Raw genomic sequence first — 23,830 nt, 5'->3', positions numbered from 1 at the left:
GTTACATTTAAGATTCAAATTTCCAGTTTATCAAATTTCAATGTTGAGCAACCCTTACCTTTGAAAGTAATCTCTCGCCTTCTCACTCATTTGTTGTTTCAGCACTAGAATTGACACACCACATTATTGCCAAGCTTCAAATAGAGAGACTAGCTATCACTTCTCAAAAAGTAAAGCCGAGTCACTTAAACTGCTTTTAACCTCTCAAAGTTCACAATGCAACAAAAGGAAAATCGAAACCATATTCTCTCAGGTCAAGGCCGCAGCAGTGTCACTGCGTGTGACTACCACCTGCCCTCCAGCAAAGCCCTGGGATTTGTTTCAGTCGGCGTGCAAGAGCCTTCTCTTTCCACAAGATCTGCTATTGACCTATTGAGCAAATGGCACTAGGTTACCAGTTCAATGGCATCCTTTCCCTTCCTTCTCGTCTCAACTGTAACCTTAAGCCTAGCTCGATGCTTCATTATCAATACATGTTTTTGTGTCGTATTTAAGGTCGTGGCCCTTGCTGGGGAATGGAAAATAGACAGTCAAACTTCAAACAAGAAGAAAGAAAAAAACTTTACATGCAGATTGTTTTAATTTAAAAGTCAGTTGTGAAGTGTGTCCACCAGGTGGTGCTGTGTAGCAATGTTTGACCATCTTTAATTTCCTTTACGATACTTTAAGATTGTTTCCATAAATGTTATTTCTCATGTAAGAAAGAATTACTTCAGAATGAAGTAAAAAAAAAGGCCCTGAAAACACATTTATTTCTTTAACCTTCTCCAACCTTAAGGACATCTCGTACTTATTTGTTTACTCTTCTCTTATGAGGTTAATACCTCGTATCCACTTACAATAAACTTCAGCTTTTGGTTACATCCTCTAGCTATTTCTATTCCCAATTTTCTCTTGCACTTTCTCAGCATTACCACACCATGTCTGTGAAGTCTCTCTGAGGACTGAGGTTATATTACTTACTGCTTTATCATGTAACACCCACCTTTAGACCAGCACTGAGCGTATGGGAAATAATTGTAAATGCAAATTAACTCTGTGTAGGATTGCTGTAGGCAACTGTGTGGGTGTGCAGGGGGGAGTGTGGTGGAATGTGTTTCAGTGCCTGCATGCAAGGGTCAGCGTGTGCACAATACTGCATGCATGTGCATATTAACTGTGTGCAAATGTGCTGCCAGTGCGTTGAGAGTTCATCGGCATTCATTAGAGAATATGATCTTTTTATTTAGCTCATAAAGTTGCAGTACCAATCCATACCTTTTATATTAAAGTCTTATTGGAGCTGAGGATAGGAGTCTGAGATTGAATGAGTTTCATCTCTGAGCCATCGCTGACTGAAGCTTTGTAAACCTCCTACACAACCAAACATCACCTCCTCCGGATGCTGTCTCGCAGACCCGTGCTAAATGGATTTGAACTCCTGCTGCAATAACACGGGATTTGGATAATTCATTATTGGAGGCTTATCATAGCTTGCATTCAAGATGTTTTCCTCATCAAAACTCTTTTATAAGGCTGAAAAACAGAGCATAAGTGGTTGATTTAAAGAAATATTTTTCACATTTATGGACAAAATATGAAAAGAAAAAAACTTTTCAAGTATTGAAAGTTCTTCAAGTTCATAAATTCTAAGCAGACTTCTATATTTGGGCACAATAACAAAATATAGCAGAAGAGATATTTTGCAGGCTCTTATCTACATAATGTAAATTATGAAATCCTAATAGCCTTTGAGAGTTAACTCCTGCCTTCTCTGGGTCACAAGCTATCTTAGCAGCTTTACTCTTGCTAAATGAACCAAATAGCGGGCATAATCATCTGCTATCTTCTTTCTGTCCCCTTGCAATACAATATAATAAATGCTATTACTTTGAGTGTGATGCTTTAGTATGCAAACAACATACCCAACAGTACATCGCTTCGGTGGCAAAGGGGGAGTTGTGTTAGTCTGTGTTTTATCAGGCTTCTCACGGTTTGAGAGTAAATCTTCAATCAGATTTGCCTGTTTATTCACTGTAAATGAGACTGGGACAGGGAGTTGGACAGCAATTCTTCAGAGAGACTGATGAATATCATGTTTCAAAATTCAAAATGCAGATTGCACGATCTGAAAGCCATCACACCGACGCTCAAGTCAAGCATAAAGTTTATTTTGAATAACTTTATAAGTAATAGTGAATTGAAATACAGTTTTTGGTCCTCCTATGGCAGACTTTCTTTTCAAATTAAACTTCAGAAAGAAAAGCTGCATACTACTAGAAGAACTATAGTGCTGAGGAATGGGTACATCATGGTCATTTACCATTTAAAAAAAAAAAACATCATCTCAGGGATGACTCAGACACATGGTGCAGAGGCGAATGGATGAAGGGGCACAAAGAGGCCTAAGATGCTGCTGTGCCGATGTCTGCTACCGCAGTCCCTCTGAGGAGAGCTGTGGACGAGAATATGGCTCCTGTGGCGCGAGTATGAGTGTCTTGCAGAGGCTCTGCACCTGCTGTTATGTATACTTGCGTGCAAGCATTACACAGCCAGTGAGCCAAATGCTGTTTTGACAGAGAAATAGCTTATGAGAGTCTTCTGAGGTGGACAAACAGTTGCTGCATCTGCCTCGTGTTAGTGGTGCACAAAACATAATGAGACAGAGGACTGGGCAGAGAGATTGCTCAGCTGCTTCATTGTTCTGAGCCAGGGGAACAAAAATGGCCTTCTAGTTAACCTTCAACCTAGAAAAGTTGTTTGAGGTGTAAAAATGGAGCTTGGTTGTAAAGTGGCTGTGGTCCCACCGTGTCTTCACTAATTACAAGACAAGATAGTGGGGCTGATAACATGCATAACACTGTTTAAGGTAAAGCTAAGAGCAACAGTTTTCAGAGACAGCCTTTTGAAAGACATTTTGACTGTTGGCTCAAACTGTGATGCGCAGCACCATCGATATATCACACTGTGATGCCAAAGACAGGTCTTAGTTGTGTGACTCCTTTCAAAAGGCAGTTAACAAAGGATGCACAAAAACTGAAATCTCTTTAAGCCTTCATGACAAGATAAGACAGCAGTAGCATACAAGGCAATCATAGCTGGAGCTAGCTCTTTTGGTACGAATATTTGGAGGTCGGACAGCACTGGAGACAGATGGCGTGATATGGAGTCTGAGCCTCCCTACATGCACCAGTGCTGAAAATCAATACATTAACTTGGAGCACTTAACAGGCATAAACAGAAGTACTTCCCCTTGGGTACCATTTTTAGGGTAGCCTAACATCTACAGACACTCCCACTGATTCGCGTGCCCTGTCTAGCTGTGATAGCACGAACAGAGCTACCATGGTTTTTCTGTCAGCATATGTAATATGACTGGGAACAACCAGGGCGAGAGAAATCCACTCCTACTTTTGTGTGCTTTGAAAAAGGTTTTATTGGGAGAGAAGCTGTGCCAATCTGAATAAATCCTTGGGTAAGATGTCAACACCACTCTATGTGGTGCCTCTATGAATGGCCAGAGCTCTGTGCAGTCAAGCCACAGCGGGGAAGGGATGTCTGACCTGTGGCTCCTGATCATAAATGTCCCTGCCTAAGGGGCTGTGAGCAGGTGCCGAGTGCTCTGTCAGGACAGAAGTGTCTCTAAAATCTGCCAACTACTTAGTGATGGCCAAATGACTACAACATTGACAGAAAGAGCTGATCCAGCAGGGCTCACAGATGCAATGGGAACAGTGAAAGCAGCAAACAAGGGGCTCTCGATCGCTCATTATCAGACTTCAATGCTCCTAACTGGAAACAGAGCTAAGCCACTGGAATCTTGCCCATTGTCTTCTGGGATGTAGGGAACCCAAAAGTTAAAGTGGTCCAGCTCTGCTTGAAATATGGGACTACATAAGTTCAGCTGGCCTTCCCCATTATTTGGGACACCGTGACAGCTCATCAGCACGTCTCCACTTAAGCGAGAGACGACAGAAGTACCAAGCCAGACCTGCTAGCTGGGGTCAATGTATGATCGGAGGGATACAGTCAGTGTGGCAGCAAGGCACAGATGGACACCGCTAGACATTTTTATGTTATTCATATCACTTGTGGACTGCTTGACTGCAGATACAAAAAACATGGTAGAGCACTAAAGCCACATGATTGCTATATACTGCATATGCAGACTTGAAGGGGCTCTGTAGGGAGAGCAAAGAAGATCTTCAGAAGTCCACATGCATGAGGTGAAAAACAACATCCACAGTTCTTAGCATAACCAATAACAACAACAATTAGTTGCAAAAATGAGTTGCAGTTGTATTTTTGGGTTTAATACTACTGGTTAAACATGCAATTTAAAGACATATTCAATTATGAGGAAATTATTCACACATCGGTGAAAAAAAAAGGATTCAGGTCAATCTCTCAGTACTATGGAGGTTATTCCCAGCCAGTCTTTTGCCAGTACGACAAACCTTTTAGTAAAAAAAAATGACTTTTGCAACTGAAAATCAAAGAACAAAAACTCATTTAACAAAAAAGAAAAAAAAGAGTCCAGAAATGTAAGAGGAGGAAATGCCAGAGAAATAGCAAAGGAAGCAAAAGGATTCAAAGAGGCACATGGGAAAGCAGACAACACCTCTGTAAAGACATTAGTGATTCCCAGCTGCGTGTTGAGAGCCCTCTCCCCTTCTTGTCCTCCCTCTATCCCTCACTCTCACCGCTCCGTGTGAAGATTAAAGCAAGCGGCATAAAGGGGAGAGCAGTCCACCTCTAAGCTAGTGTGAAGGGGAAACTTCCCCCAGCACAAAAGTTCTGCTCTCCGCTCTTTGCTGAAGCGTGCCGCAGCTCAAATCGGCTTTGAGAAATTAATCCCTGCATTATGGAGGGAGTAAAGTAAACAAATGGAGGACAGAGCAGGGACCTGCGAGTGTGTGAGACGGGGGGAAAAGGAGAGAAGCTGTGAGGCGATGAGGCATTTGTTTGTAAAAGCTTGCGTTTCTCCAGAGAAAATGAGATGTGAAGGCTGTGTGCGCTTGTACATGTGTGAATGTGAGTACAGTGAGAAGGAAGAGGGAGCTCAAGAGGTGACGGGTGGGTGAATGAGAGAAATGAAGCAGCAAAAGCTTGTCCGGTCCTGAGGGACACTCCTGAGAGAAGAGCATCACAGCCTCTTTGCTGCGTGATCTTAAACCCCTCACTCCGTCTCTCATATGTCCAGCTTATTACTGCCTTTGTCTTTCCTAGATACATTCATCCACTTTGCCCCTGTGGCAGAGTCATTGTCTGCAAATCCTCCTCCTGCTGCCTTCTCTGCTCCCCCTCTCCTTTTCCCACCGTATCTCTCCACCGAGAGGTACTTAGATAAGGCCCAGGGTTCAGTCTGACGAAATCAGAACTTCCCACTGAGCCGAGATTAAACTCTGAGTGACCGAACAGACAACTTCGCTCACTCTCTGTGGTTAGCTGCCGGAGAGCTTCCATCTCTCTTTATGACAGTTTAAACACCCATATGTCTCACTACCCGCCGAGACTCGCATAAGTGCACTTTCAGTCAGTCTGCAGTTCTCTGTTGCCACTCACTGTCTCCGTCTATCATCGCTCTCCATCTCTCAACTTTTGTGCAAATACTTTGAAGGCTTCCACACATTTCTAGCACCTCCCTCTCCCCTTACAAGTTCATTACCATTTGTCCTCATGCTTGTGTATTGGTTTGTTTGTTTTTTTACTGTGTTTAGAGATCCATCATGCCCGTCTTTATTCACCAGCAATTTGATCCAATCTCCAGCCAGAGTAATCAGCATAAAAATAAATAAATAAATAAATAAATAAATAAGTGATTTAGTGGATTTCATCTTGCTAGTTGTTTTTTCAATTTTTAATTCTACAAATCCTATCAAAAAAGCGGCTTAATGCACTGATACCCGACTAGCCTTTGACCAAGAGGCGTTAGAAGGGGTTGAAGTGAGCTTTTGCAGTCCCATACTGCTACTTGGTGGTAGATGAAAGAACTACACCATAAAGTAATAACTACTGAAAAGTGACAAAAAGCAACCCTTTAGATCAGGGGTGACTGAGAACAAAAGATGTGGGGCTTTTTAATTGTATTTTCTCAAGTTTTACAGCTTTTCCTACTGATGAAGACATTCCCACAGCTGTTCATATGCCACAGTGACACTTTTGCTATGATTTTGGTAACAGTACTTCTGTTGTTTTGGTAAAAAAAAAAAAAAATTCCAATAATTGTAAAACATTATTTTTACACTATTGCACTTTTATTATAAAGTTATAGACTTTTGAGCTGCTCTTTCATTATGACTTACATGTCATTTCTCATTAGGTCTATTGTAGAAGACAATAAGATTTGACAGACACCATGGATTATAATGCAGTAAAGGTTTTATTGAAAATGCTTCCATCCAATTCAAGTCATTCACAAAGTTACAGTGTATGTTTAAAAAAGTCTGTGGACTTAATTTCTAAAATTTATTTCTTACACTTCTCTAATTCATTGCTTTAGTTGTAGCAGGACTTTGTTTAAACAGATGTATTCTTATTTTTATTCGAGAGTATGCATACCAAAGTATAAAAGTAGAAATGATTCATCCCTAAGAAAAGCCTCGACTGCTGAATATATGTTTTACTTCCCTTTTACTGTCATGTTCTCATCATTCCCTCCATTTAAGGCCTAGTGTCTCGGCGATAAAGGACATGATGTGCGTGTCCTCCAAGATGGCCTTGGCAGTAGGTTTCCCTGCACCGTGCCCACTACGGGTGTCCACCCTGACCATCAGAGGCTGACGCTGCACAGAGCTGCTGCCAACCCCATACTGCAAGGTAGCACAGAACTTCAGTGTGTGCAAAGGTACCACACGGTCGTCATGATCTGCTGTCAGAAGCAGGACAGCAGGGTAAGGAGGGCCTGAGTAAGGTAGGTGCGGCAAATTATGGAGAGGAGAATACCTGGAGAGAGGATGACAAAGATCAAAAGGAAGGAAAACATGAGGGGAGTCTCTTAACAGAGAGAACAAAGATCATAAGAGATATTTGAAAACTTTCATTTGCTATTCAGTTGTTCGGCTGTGATCTTTCAGGTTATGCGGGCAAGTGCAGCACTGCGACTCGACTTTCAGATTACTGAAAACAAGACCTGACGTGAATTCACAACAACATGCAGAGATTCTTCAGTCGTGAGTCAGAATAAGGAACACACAAAAAGGGAGCTATCAGACGATCCATCTGTTGATTAACAAAAAACATCAAAAGCTTTATCAAAACAAAAATCCATCATTAAAACAAAAGTCTCCCTTAAAAAGCTTTTTTGGTGATAGACAAGAGAAAAAAAAATCATGGAAAGCAAAAGTGCCATTTGGATGAGAACATGCAGTGAATCTCACTCAACCAACTTTACTGAAACCTGGTTCAAATTCAGACAACACAGCTCGATGTTACCATTTACTGCCGTTTTCACACTTATACTCATATTTGTAATTCTAAAAATATTTAAACTAATCAAAGGAACAGTAATGATCACAATTATAGAAAGTGATACTTTAAACTTTGGTACATTTTACTTGGTTAGGTTGAGAGTTATCTATATACTTATTTTAATCTGTGTACCTGACTTTTCTTACTCTAACTTGCTCTGTATTGTGATATACAGTTTATTTCTGTTAATTTAAGGCTTTGCTGTGGACATGTGCTGTGGTTTTCAAAGTCTGTGTGGTCAAGAACAGTGTTAAGGTTTATCAGGCAGTAGGTCACCAAGACTTTTAGTGTCACGTTGCATTTAAAGACTTCAAAAGACATCAAAAGTCTTGCTGTAGCCATTTGAAGCATGGAAACGAAACAAAAACCATCATCGTCTCTGTATTCTGACATGTAATAATAATAATATGTACAAGTACACCTCACTTTCAGAAAAAAACTACTTTGGCACATTATATTAAGATGTCACTCAGCTTAAGTATTACATACTCAGAAGTAAGTTCTCCCAACCGACCGTAGATTTATTTATTTTTTGCTAGTTTTTAAATAATGCGATCAGTCATCGCAGTGGAGACATAAGTATGCGCGCGTACATACATATAAAACACCATCATGGATGTGTACTTTAGCTGTTTGTTCAGTGTGTGTTTTTCCATACTTGATGAGCCACTTGAACTGCTCCGGATCGTCAGAACAGCCGTAATCAGTTGTCCAAGCGTGGCCGATGGTGAATTTGTGGAATTTCAGCATATCCATAACGCCCACTTCAGCTACAACACAGCCAAACAGGTCTGGACGTTGAATCATGCATGCCGCTGTGTGTAGACTCAGAATTAGTACTGCACATTCTGTTTGCTTACAAACACACATGCATCTCAATTACTTCACACTGTAGGACACAGTCACTTCTAAATGGCTATTTACACACCAGGGAAGCAGGCATTAGTCGGGTTTGTGCGATGCCATATGGCAGCCAGCCTTTGGTAAATGATGTGACTAAGCACTGTCTAATGTGGTGTTTAATAGCGAAATTAATTGAAGCTAAGCAGCTAACTACTGTTAGATGAACTTGACATTAGCAATTATGACAAAGAAGTACTATAAAAGAACACGAAGCACTGATGTGGATGCAGCTGAGGCCAATATCATAGTGTTTTTGCCCCCCCCCCCCCTTTTTTTGTGGCATTAGTAATAAATGTGAAAACATGAACCTGTACTGGACTGTTACGGGTCTCATGGGTTAAATCACAGAGAAGAGGGAGCTCATCTGGTAAATTGGGGAGGAAGTAGAGGTACAGTTCCATTGGCTAATTTCAGCTATAAAAATAACGAGCAAGGTTCACACAGCTTCCCAATCTGAACGTGCAGGCAGTGGACTGTTGCATAATGGTTTCCCAGGTATACTTTTAAAACTCCCTCTGGCCTTTTCAGCAGCTATCCCACTAAAAAACATAAAGCACAGACACACACAGTTGATCCTGTACTTACCCACTAGCAGCCCTCCATTAGAGGCTCCATTGATAGCAATGAGGCTTGCTTTAGTGTACTTCTCCTGGATCAGGTACTGTGCTGCACACTGGAAGTCATCAAAGCAGTTCTGCTTGTTCGCCAAACTGCCAGCTACAAACAATACACAGCAGAAGTAGTCGTGTCAATTCCGTAAAAAAAAAAAAAAAAAAACCCACACAATTACTTGCTTACATACTACTTATGTCCATGTCTTTTTGTACCTTTGTGCCAGGTGAGGCCATACTCGCCACCCCCTCTGATGTTAGCCACTGCTAGCACGCCTCCGAGGTGTTTCACAAAGAGCAGAGAGGCAACACTGACCACATACAAGAGAGAATAAAGACAGAAATGTTATAAGAGCACATTGTACTTAAAGAATACTGACAAGAAGTCTATAGGAAAAGCATTTAAAGATAAAGGTAGCGTTGGTCCCATCCCTGCCCCTGAAGAGCCAATCAACCCTCGAACTAGAAAATAATAAATAGACTGTATTGTTGCACTGCTGAATACACAACAGTTTCAATTATATGATGAGAAACATATCTCCCTATCATAGTAAGTTCATTGTCCTTGCTAACTATATGCATAATATGCATTAGTATGCCATTAGTTCACTGTTCTGGTGACACTGATCGTGTCAGCACTCCAGATTGACTCTTTCATGAAGTTGTAAAGGATTATACAAAGTTACATGACAAGGACAAGTTTTTTAAGCTTCTTTTTGGAGATTTTTGATTATTCCTATTATATTTAATTAGTCATGCTGTTTTTATATCACTGACATTCAAGTTAGCACCGTTTCCCCATTCATTTAGAAAGTGGTGTCAAAATACTGCTAAAAAAACCAACACTTTCTTCTAGAAAGGCCTTCACAAAATCACAAGCTTATGCCACGTAACAAGCATGGTATTTAGAAAACAAAATGCAGAAGTAGTGTTATTGGCAGTATGACACTTAAGTTCACAATGCGGTTTATTTAGATGTGACTGGCTTTACAACAGTACACATATCTAAGCAGTTTCTTTTTCATTAGCACTGAATACACAGAGCGTTTCTCAAGAAATACTAATGCATACATCCACACCCAGTCACTTACAGAGAATCCAACCTCATCAGTACTCTTTCCTCCAGAGATGAATCCAACCAGGTGTAATAAAAGCTCACTGATGGATGTAATATAGTCATAAAAATAAAAAAAATACAACCTCTTCAAATTCTAAGGTTTTCCTTATCAGGACATAATAAAATCATCTGGCCCTTAGGTTATAAAATTAGGTAAATGAACAACAACAAATGATATTACACCCTGCCATTATTTATCTAACAAAAGGTAAGGCCAAAATGCACATACAAAGACTTTCAAAATCACCTTTGGATGATTGATCTGTGTCTTCTAAGCAATCTCTGCTTTTCCATTCTCTTTCTAATTCTAATATCATGAGCCTTAATACATAACTGGCTAACTGAGGCCTTGCCGAGTCTGAAATTTAACTATGGAATTTTTATTGCAATTTCTCTGAACAATGTATGGCACGACCCTTCTGACCTCAAGAGCACCAGCAAATCTACATGAAGAAACCTGACTGAAATGCTGTGCCTGTATAGCCTCATATGCTAGGACCTTTTCGGAGTTGTGCGTAAATGAAATTCCTCAAACCTCAACGAACTGAAACAATGTTGTAAAGAAGAATGAGACAAAATTCCTCCACAATGATGTGAGACACTGATAAACACTGATAAAGTCCTACAGAAAGGTTAGACTTCAAGTTGTTCCTGGTAAAAGTTGTTGTGCAAACTACTGAATCATAAAGTTTTCCACATAAAATTTCTGTATTTTGGCTTAATTTTTGTTAAATAGCAAATGACAAGACAGAATAATAGAAATCATGTCCAGATGGGCAAAAACCTTGAACTGAGAGGGTGTCTTGTCTTCTTATTAATTTAAAATCTCCAGCTTACAAAAAAGTTGAATTTTCACTGTTAAATTATGAATGAATGAATCAGGGTTCATTCAGTTTAAGAGCACTGGAATTATTTAGCAGGACCATCATTATGGGTTATTGTATTTAACCTTGTTTTTCCACTATTATAGTACCTACCATCATTGATCACACTGTTCTGAAGTACTAGGAAAAGTACATTAAAAGAAGACAGCTTTGACAGCAGAGTCATACTTACTTAAAGTATGGTTGTATGGAGTTCTCAAAGCCTCCATATCCATAAAGTAAAACAGGATTACTCTCATCTTTCTGAATGGCCTTAGCATGTACTAAGAACATAGGGATCTTGGTTCCATCTTTACTTGGATAGAACACCTGGTACGTAGAGAAAAATGCATTATTTGATCTGACATGTGTCAACCAACGGCTTCTTTTCTTTTTGATATATTATTTGTGACTTCCTCAACCATGGTGAACAGAATTCTGCTAATTCTGCATCGTGTGTATTCAAACAGTAGATGTGACAATTCATAACAACTATGCCTCAAAATGACAAATGTTTAGAAATCAATACAAATAAAGTAATGGGCACGTTTAGGCCTCAGAGACCCTAAATATGCAGACACGCTTCTTTAATACAACACCAAAGAGTACATCCATGTACTGTCACATGTAAAATGAGTGTGATATATATTAGCTCTGAAATGCCTATATTGAGTCCATGATCCACTGACGTGTTGAAATGCTTTGTATTCTGTAAGGAAATGCTTTTAAATTCCACTCTCCCAGCTCCTGCTGTACATTAGTCAACATAGGTGACTTATAGTCAATAGAACAAGTCTTATAGTACACTGTGACTATAAAACTTTGAGTAAGAAACTTAATTTTTCAAGGGTTTCTAGACTCCTGCTATGCTGGGATTCTTCTTCGCAGGCCTAAAGACTCTTTTTTTTTTTTTTTTTTTTTAGCTGCAGTCATTTTCTGTAGTCATTCAGCCCCCGTCCTTATTTAGTCCATCAATGGTTTCTTTTTTTTTTCTAAACTTTTCACACTCCTCTAAGTTGAATGTACATTTCCTGTGTGAAGTTTCCCATTTCTGCTTTTTTTGTTGTTGTCTCTTATTATTACAGATAAGGTGCCAGAGTCAGTTCTTTGGTTCTTGTGTTGGCCATCTAGCACCGATTGCAAACTTAAAGGCTTTTATTTGTCTGGGCAATTCACAATTTACCACTGTCAGTAAGTCATTAACTTGTATTTGCATATCTCAAAAGAAGCATTAAAATAGCTCTTTGTATAAAATGATAAAGCGTGGGGTCATGTAAATAGCATGAAATAAAAGCTAGATCCCAAAGTCAAATTTCTAAAGCAGCAACATCATGACTCTGAATATTAAAAGTACTGTTAAAATACATAACATTACAGTATGTTCTACTGAAATTAAGCAGATGACCAGAAAGAGTGATATTACCTGTCTGGTCTCAATGTCTTCATTTTTGATACCCTTTACCTCCACCTCTCTGAAGACTTTGGGTTCTGGGTTTGGCTCACTCAGGTCACAGTGGTAAATGATACCTGGATACAGCAGAAATCAAAGTTAGACTTCCAGTGTGACTGGTTGCATTTAAATAGTTAAATATATGGTCATGTTATTAAGAAATTCTGATTATATCATGCAAATTAATTCCATTTCAAAAGACATGATCTGCAACTTTAGTAAAATAGGCTAATTATACGAGTATTTTATGTTGCAATTAATCCTCTGTTGTAATAACAATAGCAAACAGCTGCACATCAGAAAGCATTTAATCTGTTAAATACGTGCCTTGGTCACATACAGTTACTTTATTGAGTTTTTGGAGAAGTAATTGCAATAATATTTGTATATTCTTTTTTGCATGGAATAAGAAGTGTATTTTATGTGGTTCATATTCATGGAAAAACTCAAGTATATAAAAACTGGAATTGCCTGGTGTAGTAAAGGAGGTAAACTTGTAGAAGAACTCAGAGTGTTTCTTCTTGCAGCTCACTCCGGCCACAGTGCCCACATCCAGTGGCAGGTCTCTGACAAGCCGGCCTGTAGACAACTCGTATACTTGCAGGATATCCTTCACATCATGGACATAGTTGACCAACAGATGGTGCTGGTTCACACAAGACACAAAGCCTGCAGGAAAATAAAGGAGGAAGTAATGCAAAATGTCGGGGGGGGGGGGGGGGGGGTGGTTGTCAAAAACAATGTATCCAAGCGCGGCACTGTATTTCTGTCTTTGTTTTCCTTTCTACATCACACTATTTATACTTCCTCCTCCTGTCGATTCCTGACAATGATCTCAGCAATAAGGAGTAATCCCATGATTACTCAAGTATAAGGCATAAACACTTTTCAACATGAATATATAAAATAGTTTTTCAGTTAAGTTTTGTAATTAATGCATAACTACATGTGCAAAGGGCAGAATAACTGCAGGAATAAACTATAAATCCATGTTCTGTCCCTAATAAAGTCCCAACAGCCTACAGATGTTAAGATAGCTGTGGTAGTATCTACGTACATTATATGCGATAACTACAGTTCCATGCACGGCATTTTGTCCTTTTCAAGACAAAATGTTAACTGTTGAAACGGTGACTTTATATTTAATCCTAGCGCTATTATATTATACAAAGTACAAGGATCACAATTAGGCTACATTTGGGAGTGTTTTGGTAATAACAAAACTGTGATGTTGGGCATGTAGTTAAACTGGAATGCTACAGAGACCACAACGATTTATCAGCTTAGAAAATTACAGAGGAGAGCAGTCAGTTTTGTCTTGAACAGGTTGGTGAACCTGAGTGACTAGATACTATCAAATTAAACCATCAATCATTTATGTGAATGGCATTTTTTGACACCATGGCAACAAGTGTGTGTTACTTTACCCAAGCAACACCAAGCAAAAAAAGCAATTTAAGAATATTTAAAGAAAAAAAAAACAGAAACCAAGAAAAAAAACCCAATACCATTGCCAGTAATTACTTAGGAAATAACTTGCACTAGTAAAGAAAGTATTACTGGTTTCATTTAGTAACATTATTTAAAAAAAACCCTGAATAGTCAGTTTATGAAAATTTCATTGCTCTTAATAATACCTGAATTAGTTATAAAGTTTAACTCAATAGCTGCCAACAGTAACTGAAACATTATGTTGTTTAATACAACACTGTAAGCCCTTCATAAAATGTGATTTAAATTTCCTTTAACAATATAGAATTTACATTATTATTTTTATCAGTCCAGTATTGCCCAAGTTCAAATTTCAACTATGTTCCTCTTTTCTCTTTCTTTAACATGTGTAGTTTCCCAGTGTGCCAAGAGCTATACAGCTGTTTTTACCACAAGTAAAATGTTGTGACGTGTTGTTCGCACTTCTCAAAGGTAACATGGACATTTGTGTATGTTTCATTCATCTCCAAGTACAATTACGGTCATTCAAGTGACACGAACAAAGAAAAAAAAATTACAACACAAAGTGCTTATGGACCAAGTTTCACTTTTTGAGCAGAGTTCCCTCTGACAAAGGTTTTGAACCACAGACAGACATGCAAGTTCCCGATTGTTGTGGCTGGACCGTCATCGAAACATCAGGACAGAAATTCGGCTTAAAACTATTTTGCAAGATTTTAAGAGGTGAATTGTGGAAGTACAGTTCTATGAATAAACCCTTCACACATTTCTAAGGACTGTTTCAGATGCTGTCGTGCGTTTAGCAGCAAGTTTGCTTTTATTAACTCTCAGACACTGCATTGCAGATAGTTCTCCACAAAAGGAATGTACTAAGACTACATGCCACTACATAATTCATTCTCTATTACAGTATGTTTTAATGACATTTCCATTTTATCTCACCCAGGACATCTTTATCATGCTGTGGTATGAGGGTAGTCCAGTGCTGTCTGTCTGGTTTCTCGATGTCTATGTTGATGAGACAGTATCGAGGCGCATCCAAGTTGGAGCGGAAAGTAAACACAGTTCCCTCATTGGTAACATAAGAGTACTGAGCCTCAAAGTTGTCCACAAGTTTGACCCACGGCAGCAGACCTGCAGAAGTACATAAATAAAATGATATTTATCACTAGCAGTGAGTATTAGGAACTAGTATTAGCTTATAAACCCTCATTTGCAGTGGGTTGTAAAAAACAATAACAAGTTTTCATAGCAGGCTTGCAGTAGAAGGTTTCACAACTTCTGTGTGGGAGGATTTCTTTTCCTCAACTAAAAACAGGCCACATTTTGAATTTTGAAATCTCAACATTTACTTCACTAATGGTTGAGTCACAGGCATCAGTTCGTGTCTGCGTTGACACGTCTTAATGACAAAGCTGGCGTATTTTTCACAAAACTGCCCGGGCTACTTAGAAGCTATATATGTTGACACTGAGTCATGCTGCAGTCCATACTCCTACGCTGTGTCACTGCATCATTTCATGTCTGGCACTGATCACCACCTGCACTCATGTATATATCTTTCTACGTAGCACTCATAATTCTTATTCTCATGTATATATCTCATGTATATCTCATGCACATATCTTTCTTTCTACATAGCACTTTAATTCTTATTGTCTGCACTGAAGCACCGCAGCAATTTCCTAATGTTGTAAACCTCAACATCTGGCAATAAACCCATTCTGATTCTGATTCTGATTCTGATTCATAAATACTTCTCATGAAAGATGATTTGTTCATTTGGGGTGAATTGTAAAGAACTGACAGTTCTTTACAATTCAAATCATTTTTAATGTTTTTTGCATGCTACATACAAGTCTGAAACTTTTCACAAACTTTTTCATGCCACTTAAGACACTATCCTCCAACAAAATAACTCCCAATTTGTGGCAATTCACAAATTAATACAGGCTAATGAGGTAAAGCTGGGAGGAAACTAACTACCATGAACCTGAATTTACCTGTCATGGCCAGATCAGCATTTTGCACTGTGATGCAATAAGAATACCAAATATATACCTGTGATCTTACATCTCCATAACACACATGAGTTATTGCGTTTATGAGTATTTAACACAGACCTTTTATGCCATCGGGGAGCTGCTTTAGGTCGCAGTACCACAGCTGGTTGACAGGCTCACAGCCTTCAGTGATCGACAAAACAGCATATCTGCCGTCATCTGATATCTGGGAAGAGGATTATTTTTTAAAGTCAACACAGGGAGGGGAAAGAGAATTTGAGAAGCAGCTGACATGAAAATGCCAATGTAGGCTTTGCCATAAAAGTATAATCTTTGCTCTTAGAATCCCCTAAAAAGACGCACTCATACAGTGGGGCAAAAAAGTATTTAGTCAGCCACCGATTGTGCAAGTTCCCCCACTTAAAATGATGACAGAGGTCAGTAATTTGCACCAGAGGTACACTTCAACTGTGAGAGACAGAATGTGAAAAAAAAAAATCCATGAATCCACATGGTAGGATTTGTAAAGAATTTATTGGTAAATCAGGGTGGAAAATAAGTATTTGGTCAATAACAAAAATACAACTCAATACTTTGTAACATAACCTTTGTTGGCAATAACAGAGGTCAAACGTTTACTATAGGTCTTTACCAGGTTTGCACACACAGTAGCTGGTATTTTGGCCCATTCCTCCATGCAGATCTTCTCGAGAGCAGTGATGTTTTGGGGCTGTCGCCGAGCAACACGGACTTTCAACTCCCGCCACAGATTTTCTATGGGGTTGAGGTCTGGAGACTGGCCAGGCCACTCCAGGACTTTCAAATGCTTCTTACGGAGCCACTCCTTTGTTGCCTGGGCGGTGTGTTTTGGATCATTGTCATGTTGGAAGACCCAGCCTCGTTTCATCTTCAAAGTTCTCACTGATGGAAGGAGGTTTTGGCTCAAAATCTCACGATACATGGCCCCATTCATTCTGTCCTTAACACGGATCAGTCGTCCTGTCCCCTTGGCAGAAAAACAGCCCCATAGCATGATGTTTCCACCCCCATGCTTCACAGTAGGTATGGTGTTCTTGGGATGCAACTCAGTATTCTTCTTCCTCCAAACACGAGTTGAGTTTATACCAAAAAGTTCTACTTTGGTTTCATCTGACCACATGACATTCTCCCAATCCTCTGCTGTATCATCCATGTGCTCTCTGGCAAACTTCAGACGGGCCTGGACATGCACTGGCTTCAGCAGCGGAACACGTCTGGCACTGCGGGATTTGATTCCCTGCCGTTGTAGTGTGTTACTGATGGTGACCTTTGTTACTTTGGTCCCAGCTCTCTGCAGGTCATTCACCAGGTCCCCCCGTGTGGTTCTGGGATCTTTGCTCACTGTTCTCATGATCATTTTGACCCCACGGGATGAGATCTTGCGTGGAGCCCTAGATCGAGGGAGATTATCAGTGGTCTTGTATGTCTTCCATTTTCTGATGATTGCTCCCACAGTTGATTTTTTCACACCAAGCTGTTTGCCTATTGTAGATTCACTCTTCCCAGTCTGGTGCAGGTCTACAATACTTTTCCTGGTGTCCTTCGAAAGCTCTTTGGTCTTGGCCATGGCGGAGTTTGGAGTCTGACTGTTTGAGGCTGTGGACAGGTGTCTTTTATACAGATGATGAGTTCAAACAGGTGCCATTCATACAGGTAACGAGTGGGGGACAGAAAAGCTTCTTACAGAAGACGTTACAGGTCTGTGAGAGCCAGAGATTTTCCTTGTTTGAGGTGACCAAATACTTATTTTCCACCCTGATTTACCAATAAATTCTTTACAAATCCTACCATGTGAATTCATGGATTTTTTTTTCACATTCTGTCTCTCACAGTTGAAGTGTACCTCTGGTGCAAATTACTGACCTCTGTCATCATTTTAAGTGGGGGAACTTCCATAATCGGTGGCTGACTAAATACTTTTTTGCCCCACTGTATAAAACAGAGATAGCTGGGTCTTTAATCGTTTTAAAATACCAAAATGGACAAAAGATGCTATAATCCAATGCAATTTGCAATATTAGGTTCATGTAGTTTGCAGAAAACTAATTTAATTTTGGTAGCAATCAAATTCTTCTCTTTTCTGACAAGAGTGTCAACTCCTTAGAGTAAGCACTGCAATGGTCTAATGGGTTTCTTCCTTTTAAAACAGGAACGAACCATTAGCAGACCCCAACTCAATAAGGGTAACACATCTGCTCGAGCATGCCCGGGTAGGGCACTAATGATTCAAGAAAGCTATAGACTTACGGTCACTGCACTGTGCCACTTGGGATGGTCAGGGAACTCTGCTACCAGAATGTCTTCTGACTGGTTGGTGCCAATAACATGGTAGTAGAGCTTCTGATTCATGTTGCTGGTGGTCTCAGTGCCTTCAGCGAAATACAAAGTAGTTAAATACTAAATACGTTTCAAACTAGATTAGTTAAATGTGTTGTTTCTGTTTATTTGCACAATATCTCCTCCTAACCATCAGTTTTTCCTTCCTGGCGTGGGTAACAGTTATAAAAGATGCCCTTTGCATCATGAGTCCAGGCCAAGCAGCTGAATTTAACCCTTTCTAGAACGTCAGGCAGTGGGCTGAGGTCATCGGCCTTCATGAAATGCACCGTTACCCAGTCTGAGCCACTGCTACTCAAACCATAAGCAAAAAATTCACACTCTTCTGACAGTCGCCCCACTAAATGGAGAAGGAGATGAAAGAGATTAGAAGTTAGCAGTGCAAATTTAGTATCATTCCATCTCTGTTGCCTGTATGTCTGTGATCGATAACAAGTCCTGCAATTTGGCTAACTTTTCAGTGCCACAGTTCCATCTTCAGAAAGCTTATTAGGATCAAAGAATACAGTTGCAGGTGCATCGAGAGAGTCCTGCACATACAGCACATCCTGGTTCTGAAGCCCTTTGTTGTGAGAGTAGAAATATCTGAAAAGGTGAGGTGAGGGAAAGCATTGTTGTGACTTAAGTCCTGCAATTCAAGCTTGTCGCTTTAAGTATAAATGCTAATAACCATTAATTAAAATTCAGCTATTACCTCTTCCCCCTTTTGTAAGGGCAACTGTACTTGGGATAATTATAGACCTCAGTCAGCCGCTGATGGAACTGTGCCCGGATGGCGCACTGCTCCAGGTACGGCATAGTGAGTTTATTCTGCTCTTCAACAAAGGCCTGCGTAACAAAAATGACATGACAAGGGATGAAATGCAGATGGTTTTTTTGGGTGAAGAACCAACAGTAGCATTCTTCAAAAATAAATAAATAAAAATCATCATGTACCATTGTTTCTGCACCATCAGGGTCTTCCAGCCATGCATAGGGATCACTGATTTTAGTTCCATGGTAATCATCCACCTGTTGCAAAGATGCACAGAGAAACTAAACATGAACAAACAGGAATAAGCCAGAACAAACATACAAACACATAAACAAAGAGCGCGTCTCATCTTTGGCATTCAAACCTGATTTTCTTGACAGAAAGGATTGTCTCATTTATATTTCCTTTGAAAAGCATTTTTCTCTGGAACTGCAGAGCATCATACTTCATAACTGTCAACTGTATCAGAAATTTTTGGCTCATCAACTTGATGCTTATCAGCACTGGAATTTGGATTACTACTCCAAGCACTTTTGATAGGCCGACCTTAATGCACCAGTGAGCAGACTGGAGTTACTGCAAGTTCTCTTAAACCACAAACACACACACATACGCATTTCCATAATGTGCCCATTTCCACTAATCCAAATAAAAATTAATGTTCCAGTAGTTTTCTGTCAATGAAAAACAACTATTAACGCTTCAAAGAAATAAGGCCCGTCACATTTTCCACTTCGACCTGAAAGCACAGCCCGTTGTCCACATCGCCTTTGACTTGTGGTGAAAAACTCATTTCAGTACCAGTTTATGGCACACATCAAGGACATTAGGTGGGGGGGAAAAAAACCCATTTCACCGTAGATTGGAATCATTTTATACAAATTTTCTATACAAATGTATATACTGAAATGCATTGTTAGTTATTTTTAGGCAGTTTTAATTTAACGTTACACAAGATACATGTGGCACACCAAGCTTTTAAAATAGTTTAGAGTATAATTATGGTGGTATTATATATATTTCTTAACATCTACAGCAAACCCCTGGTCCAAATCTATGACAGGACATCGATACCAGGATACAAAACCACATTTTTCACTTCAGTCACAAGCCATCTCTTTTCTTGGCATCTCCCATTACACAACAGAGACATGTGGCATCAGATTGTTACATGGACTCTGTATGTGGGATGTACTCCCCCTGACTGGCTCCTAAGAATTAAGAGGGAAATATGACCAAACTCTAAATGTGACATTGCAAAACAGCTCTTGTCCACAACCTACTCATATTTTATTTTAACAATACGAATTCACCACCAGTAGCCTGAGATCAACCAGTGTGAAATGTTTTACTTAGGATGGATGTTTCAAGTACAGCCATTTTTCACGTTCTCGAATGTCGTACTGTTAGTGCGAGACTCAAGTCTGGGAAAAATTTGCGTACAACAAAGAACTGGTTAATCCTCACCACATTAACATTTAGGCACCTTAGGCCCACTCTGCCCGTTTTTCTGTCTCTCCTTCTTTCAGCATGCCTTTCTTTCTATCTCTCTTTACTGAGTGTTGACTGAATGCAACCAAGCTAATGTCCTCCTGGAAAGACAGTCTGACTGGCTTTTTCACTACCTGCCTTCGTGCCTTCATGCCAGTTCAGATCGGGTGAAACACAGTAGTAAACCTACATCTCATAAACCTTAGAATGATCCCTGAGGCAGTGTGAGACATCCTAAGATTAGAGACAACCTTTACGTCGGCACAGGTATGGATCGGCTGGTCATTTTAAACATTTGTGGCTTATAGAATGGTAAATTTTCAAATAGTAGAGGGACCTGTCAGTTTTTATTTATACTCAAAAACCCACACGAAACAAATTTGCATCACATTCAGTTTAGCTTTGAACCATCAACGCATGCATGCATACATGTCTAGTCATGTATGTATGCATGCATGCATGACTAGACATAGATGTCATAACTCACAATTCTAAAGAATAAACCTGAAACTTTTATAGCTGCAGTATTTTATTTATTTAGTCACAAGTAACTAAGCAATTTCCAAACATATTCAGCCACAGCGCTTCATCTAATTTTACTTGAGGCTGTCCGTTTTTGGCTACTGTCACCTCTGTTCATCTTTGCTAGTGCACCGTTCATCTGATAGATGTTATTTCATTTCGGACGTTTTCTTGCAACTGTACCAGGCCATGCATATCTCTTGGTGTTCTACCCCTGTACATACAGCCTATGTTCACTTGAGTTTAATGATTGAATGCCACTGCAAGTCAGCTGCATGCTCTGCAGGACGTACTTTGGCTTCACTTTTACTTTTAAGCACAATGAAGACATACTTCGGGCTGTAAATGCAGCTAGGGAAGCTGGGGACGTTTTGTGTGTCAAGAGAAGTAAACATTTGGTAGCGTTTGGCACGACCTTTCTTGTATTAAAGTATCATTAACTTAAATCGATATGGAATTATAATTGAGTGCAATGTGGCTTTAAAAGCAACGTTTGCATGATTCACTAAACATGCAACGCCACTTTGGTACTTGGAGCTAATATAATGGCCATCATGAACAAGAACTAGTTTGTATTTGCCTTTATTTATTTGGCAGGGAGCGTGTACAAAAAAAAAATAATTCTCCTAAGAGATGTGCAGATTTAGCCGATAGCTAATTTCCACCCACGGCCCCAGGCACGTTTTTTTTTTCAATCACGTGGGCGTTACTTTACCTCCAATGCACCGGCTAATACGAGAAATGACAAATTAAAGCCACAGAATATTTCACTTTTCGGACTTTACACACAGTAAAGTTTTGTTTTTGCTTCCTCGAACATTGCCTTTCTGTCCCTCCGCGCATACGTGCATTTTCTCTTCCTGGTATCGCTTTTCCTGCTCGTGGGCTTACACCACAGCATTTCGTCGAATGAAAAACAGACCAAGAGAAAAAAGGAGAAAAAAAAAAGCATGCCGCAGAACTTTGACACTGACCTTACTGTCGTCTCTTCGGGCTACCGGGTACTTAAACGCCATGGCGACGAGCTCGAGGGTGTCTGTCGTCTTTCTTCTGCGATGTTACTTGGGGCGCCTTTCTCTTCCTTTCTTTCTTTTTTAATCGTTTAACCGAATGCAGCCTCTCGAGTTAATCAATGGAGTTTGAAAGTGAAAGTGAAAGCATGACCCCCCTTCACCTATACCCTACTCTGGTTTGCGCAAAGGGCCTGATCTGCTTTTTGACGCAGGAAATGATGTGTCACACGGCATGTGGCAACACATGCACAGCTGTAGGCTACCGACGATCGCTGGCAAGTTGTACCAAACGTATTTGACTTGTTGCACGTCAACATGCGCAAAGGTATCCTAAGCAGAGAAAGGAACCTTTTCACAGAAATCTAGGGAAGACACGAATACAAATACAAATGAATAACTGTGATAAAAGCAGTGCTTCCTGCTATTTAGGATTCAAAAGTAATAATCACTAAACGCTCTATAAATGCATTTAATACAGTTAGGCTACTCTAATCATCTTCAATTTTTTTATATAATTAATTAATTAATATTTAGTTTAAATGTAGTTTAATTTAACAAAAAGCAGTAGAAATGTTGTCTACATGACCAAGTACCTAGATGACGTGTCCAGATTTGGGGTTTGTGTGCTTGTTGTTTTGTTTTTTTTGCAATCAGCAGCAAGTCAACAGGTTTGACATTTGACAAGATCAAGCCTGTTGTTGACATGTGACTCATATCAGTCATTGATGACTCCTCATTTCTTGATTGACCAATTTTATTGTTTCTTTGCAAACAGGCGTGGCATTCTTTCCCTTTAAATTTATGTAAATCAATTAAAAAGCAGGCCTTGTTTAATTTCATTTTCTGTTTTCCCATTAGTAATAATGCAGTCATAAGACGACTGTTGTCCCGTGAGAATCACAAGGTTGACTCTGCTTGTTGTGTTATACACTAATGTGCATTCTGGATGAACATCGGGAAAGATAGAAGGACTGGAACAGAGACAGAGGGAGAAAGAGAAAAAAAAGAAACAAAAACAGAGTTTCAGACGGGTAATCTGTCTAATCCACAAAGCTGTGAAAACAACTGGGGAGGAAAGGAGGGGAAAGATGGAGAACGGGGAGTTAGAAAGAAGGCTAATTTCAAACTAATTTAGCTAAGGTGATTAAGTGAGACCGGCTTGATGAGAAACCAAGCTGTTAGAAGGCTTGTTACGTTTTATTTACCACTCTGCAAGTCGTTAAACATTTATGTATAATTAACATTTTCATTAAAAATAATTTCCATTACAAATAATAATAATAAAACCAAGTTTAGGAAACAATAAGATGATATATCATACTATACATGGATAAGTCAGTGACTGAGAGTGGGCTAATCCTCTAATAGTTTGTATCATTTGTTTAAATATTTATACTAATTAATAACCTTTTTCTGTGCCAATGCTGTTCAATAGGTATAATGAAAAAGAACAAACTTTGGCATAACAGTAGGCCACTTAGCCTAAATCACTGCTTTGGCAACTGCCTAACAACTGTATGGCAATAAGTGCTTTAACTGGCAGCAGGCCTGGAGAGTATCACAAATTTTGGGGGCGGCAGGGGATGAAAGTGTACCAGGCCAAGCCACAGGCAGATGGGCGGTTATGGAAGCAGATATTTTGGGCCCAGACCAGACAGCCTTAGCCACCACTGAGCCCTTCAGCAGCCTGACTAGACTGGCTGGTCCCCTACAGAGGCTGGCTTCAGCCTGGCCTGCATGGTGTGTGCTGTGCAGATGGGCTCTAATTGGCTGGAGAGACCCAGGTAGTTTGCCAGTACTGAAGACAGAGAGATGAGATTAGCCAT

The 23,830-nt window shown here is 39.7% G+C and overlaps 1 protein-coding gene across 1 annotated transcript; it reads right to left on the bottom strand.

The window, feature by feature from the left end:
- Positions 1–6,342: 6,342 nt before the first annotated feature.
- Positions 6,343–22,278, bottom strand: LOC309698678 (prolyl endopeptidase). Its single transcript, XM_082521276.1, has 15 exons — positions 21,966–22,278; positions 19,161–19,235; positions 18,919–19,052; positions 18,679–18,809; positions 18,355–18,564; positions 18,135–18,256; positions 15,969–16,074; positions 14,788–14,979; positions 12,865–13,062; positions 12,367–12,470; positions 11,137–11,273; positions 9,180–9,274; positions 8,938–9,069; positions 8,108–8,264; positions 6,343–6,924 (listed from the first exon to the last, which is right to left on the bottom strand). The coding sequence occupies exons 1-15, from the start codon at positions 22,005–22,007 to the stop codon at positions 6,630–6,632; spliced, it is 2,130 nt and encodes a 709-aa protein (XP_082377402.1). The 5' UTR covers positions 22,008–22,278; the 3' UTR covers positions 6,343–6,629.
- Between the last annotated feature and the right edge of the window lie 1,552 nt (positions 22,279–23,830).

The sequence above is a fragment of the Aulonocara stuartgranti genome (assembly GCF_965226115.1).
Source record: "Aulonocara stuartgranti genome assembly, chromosome: 22".
NCBI lineage: Eukaryota > Metazoa > Chordata > Actinopteri > Cichliformes > Cichlidae > Aulonocara > Aulonocara stuartgranti.
Note: the sequence above shows the minus strand (reverse complement) of the source record. Positions and strands in the feature narration are given on the sequence as shown.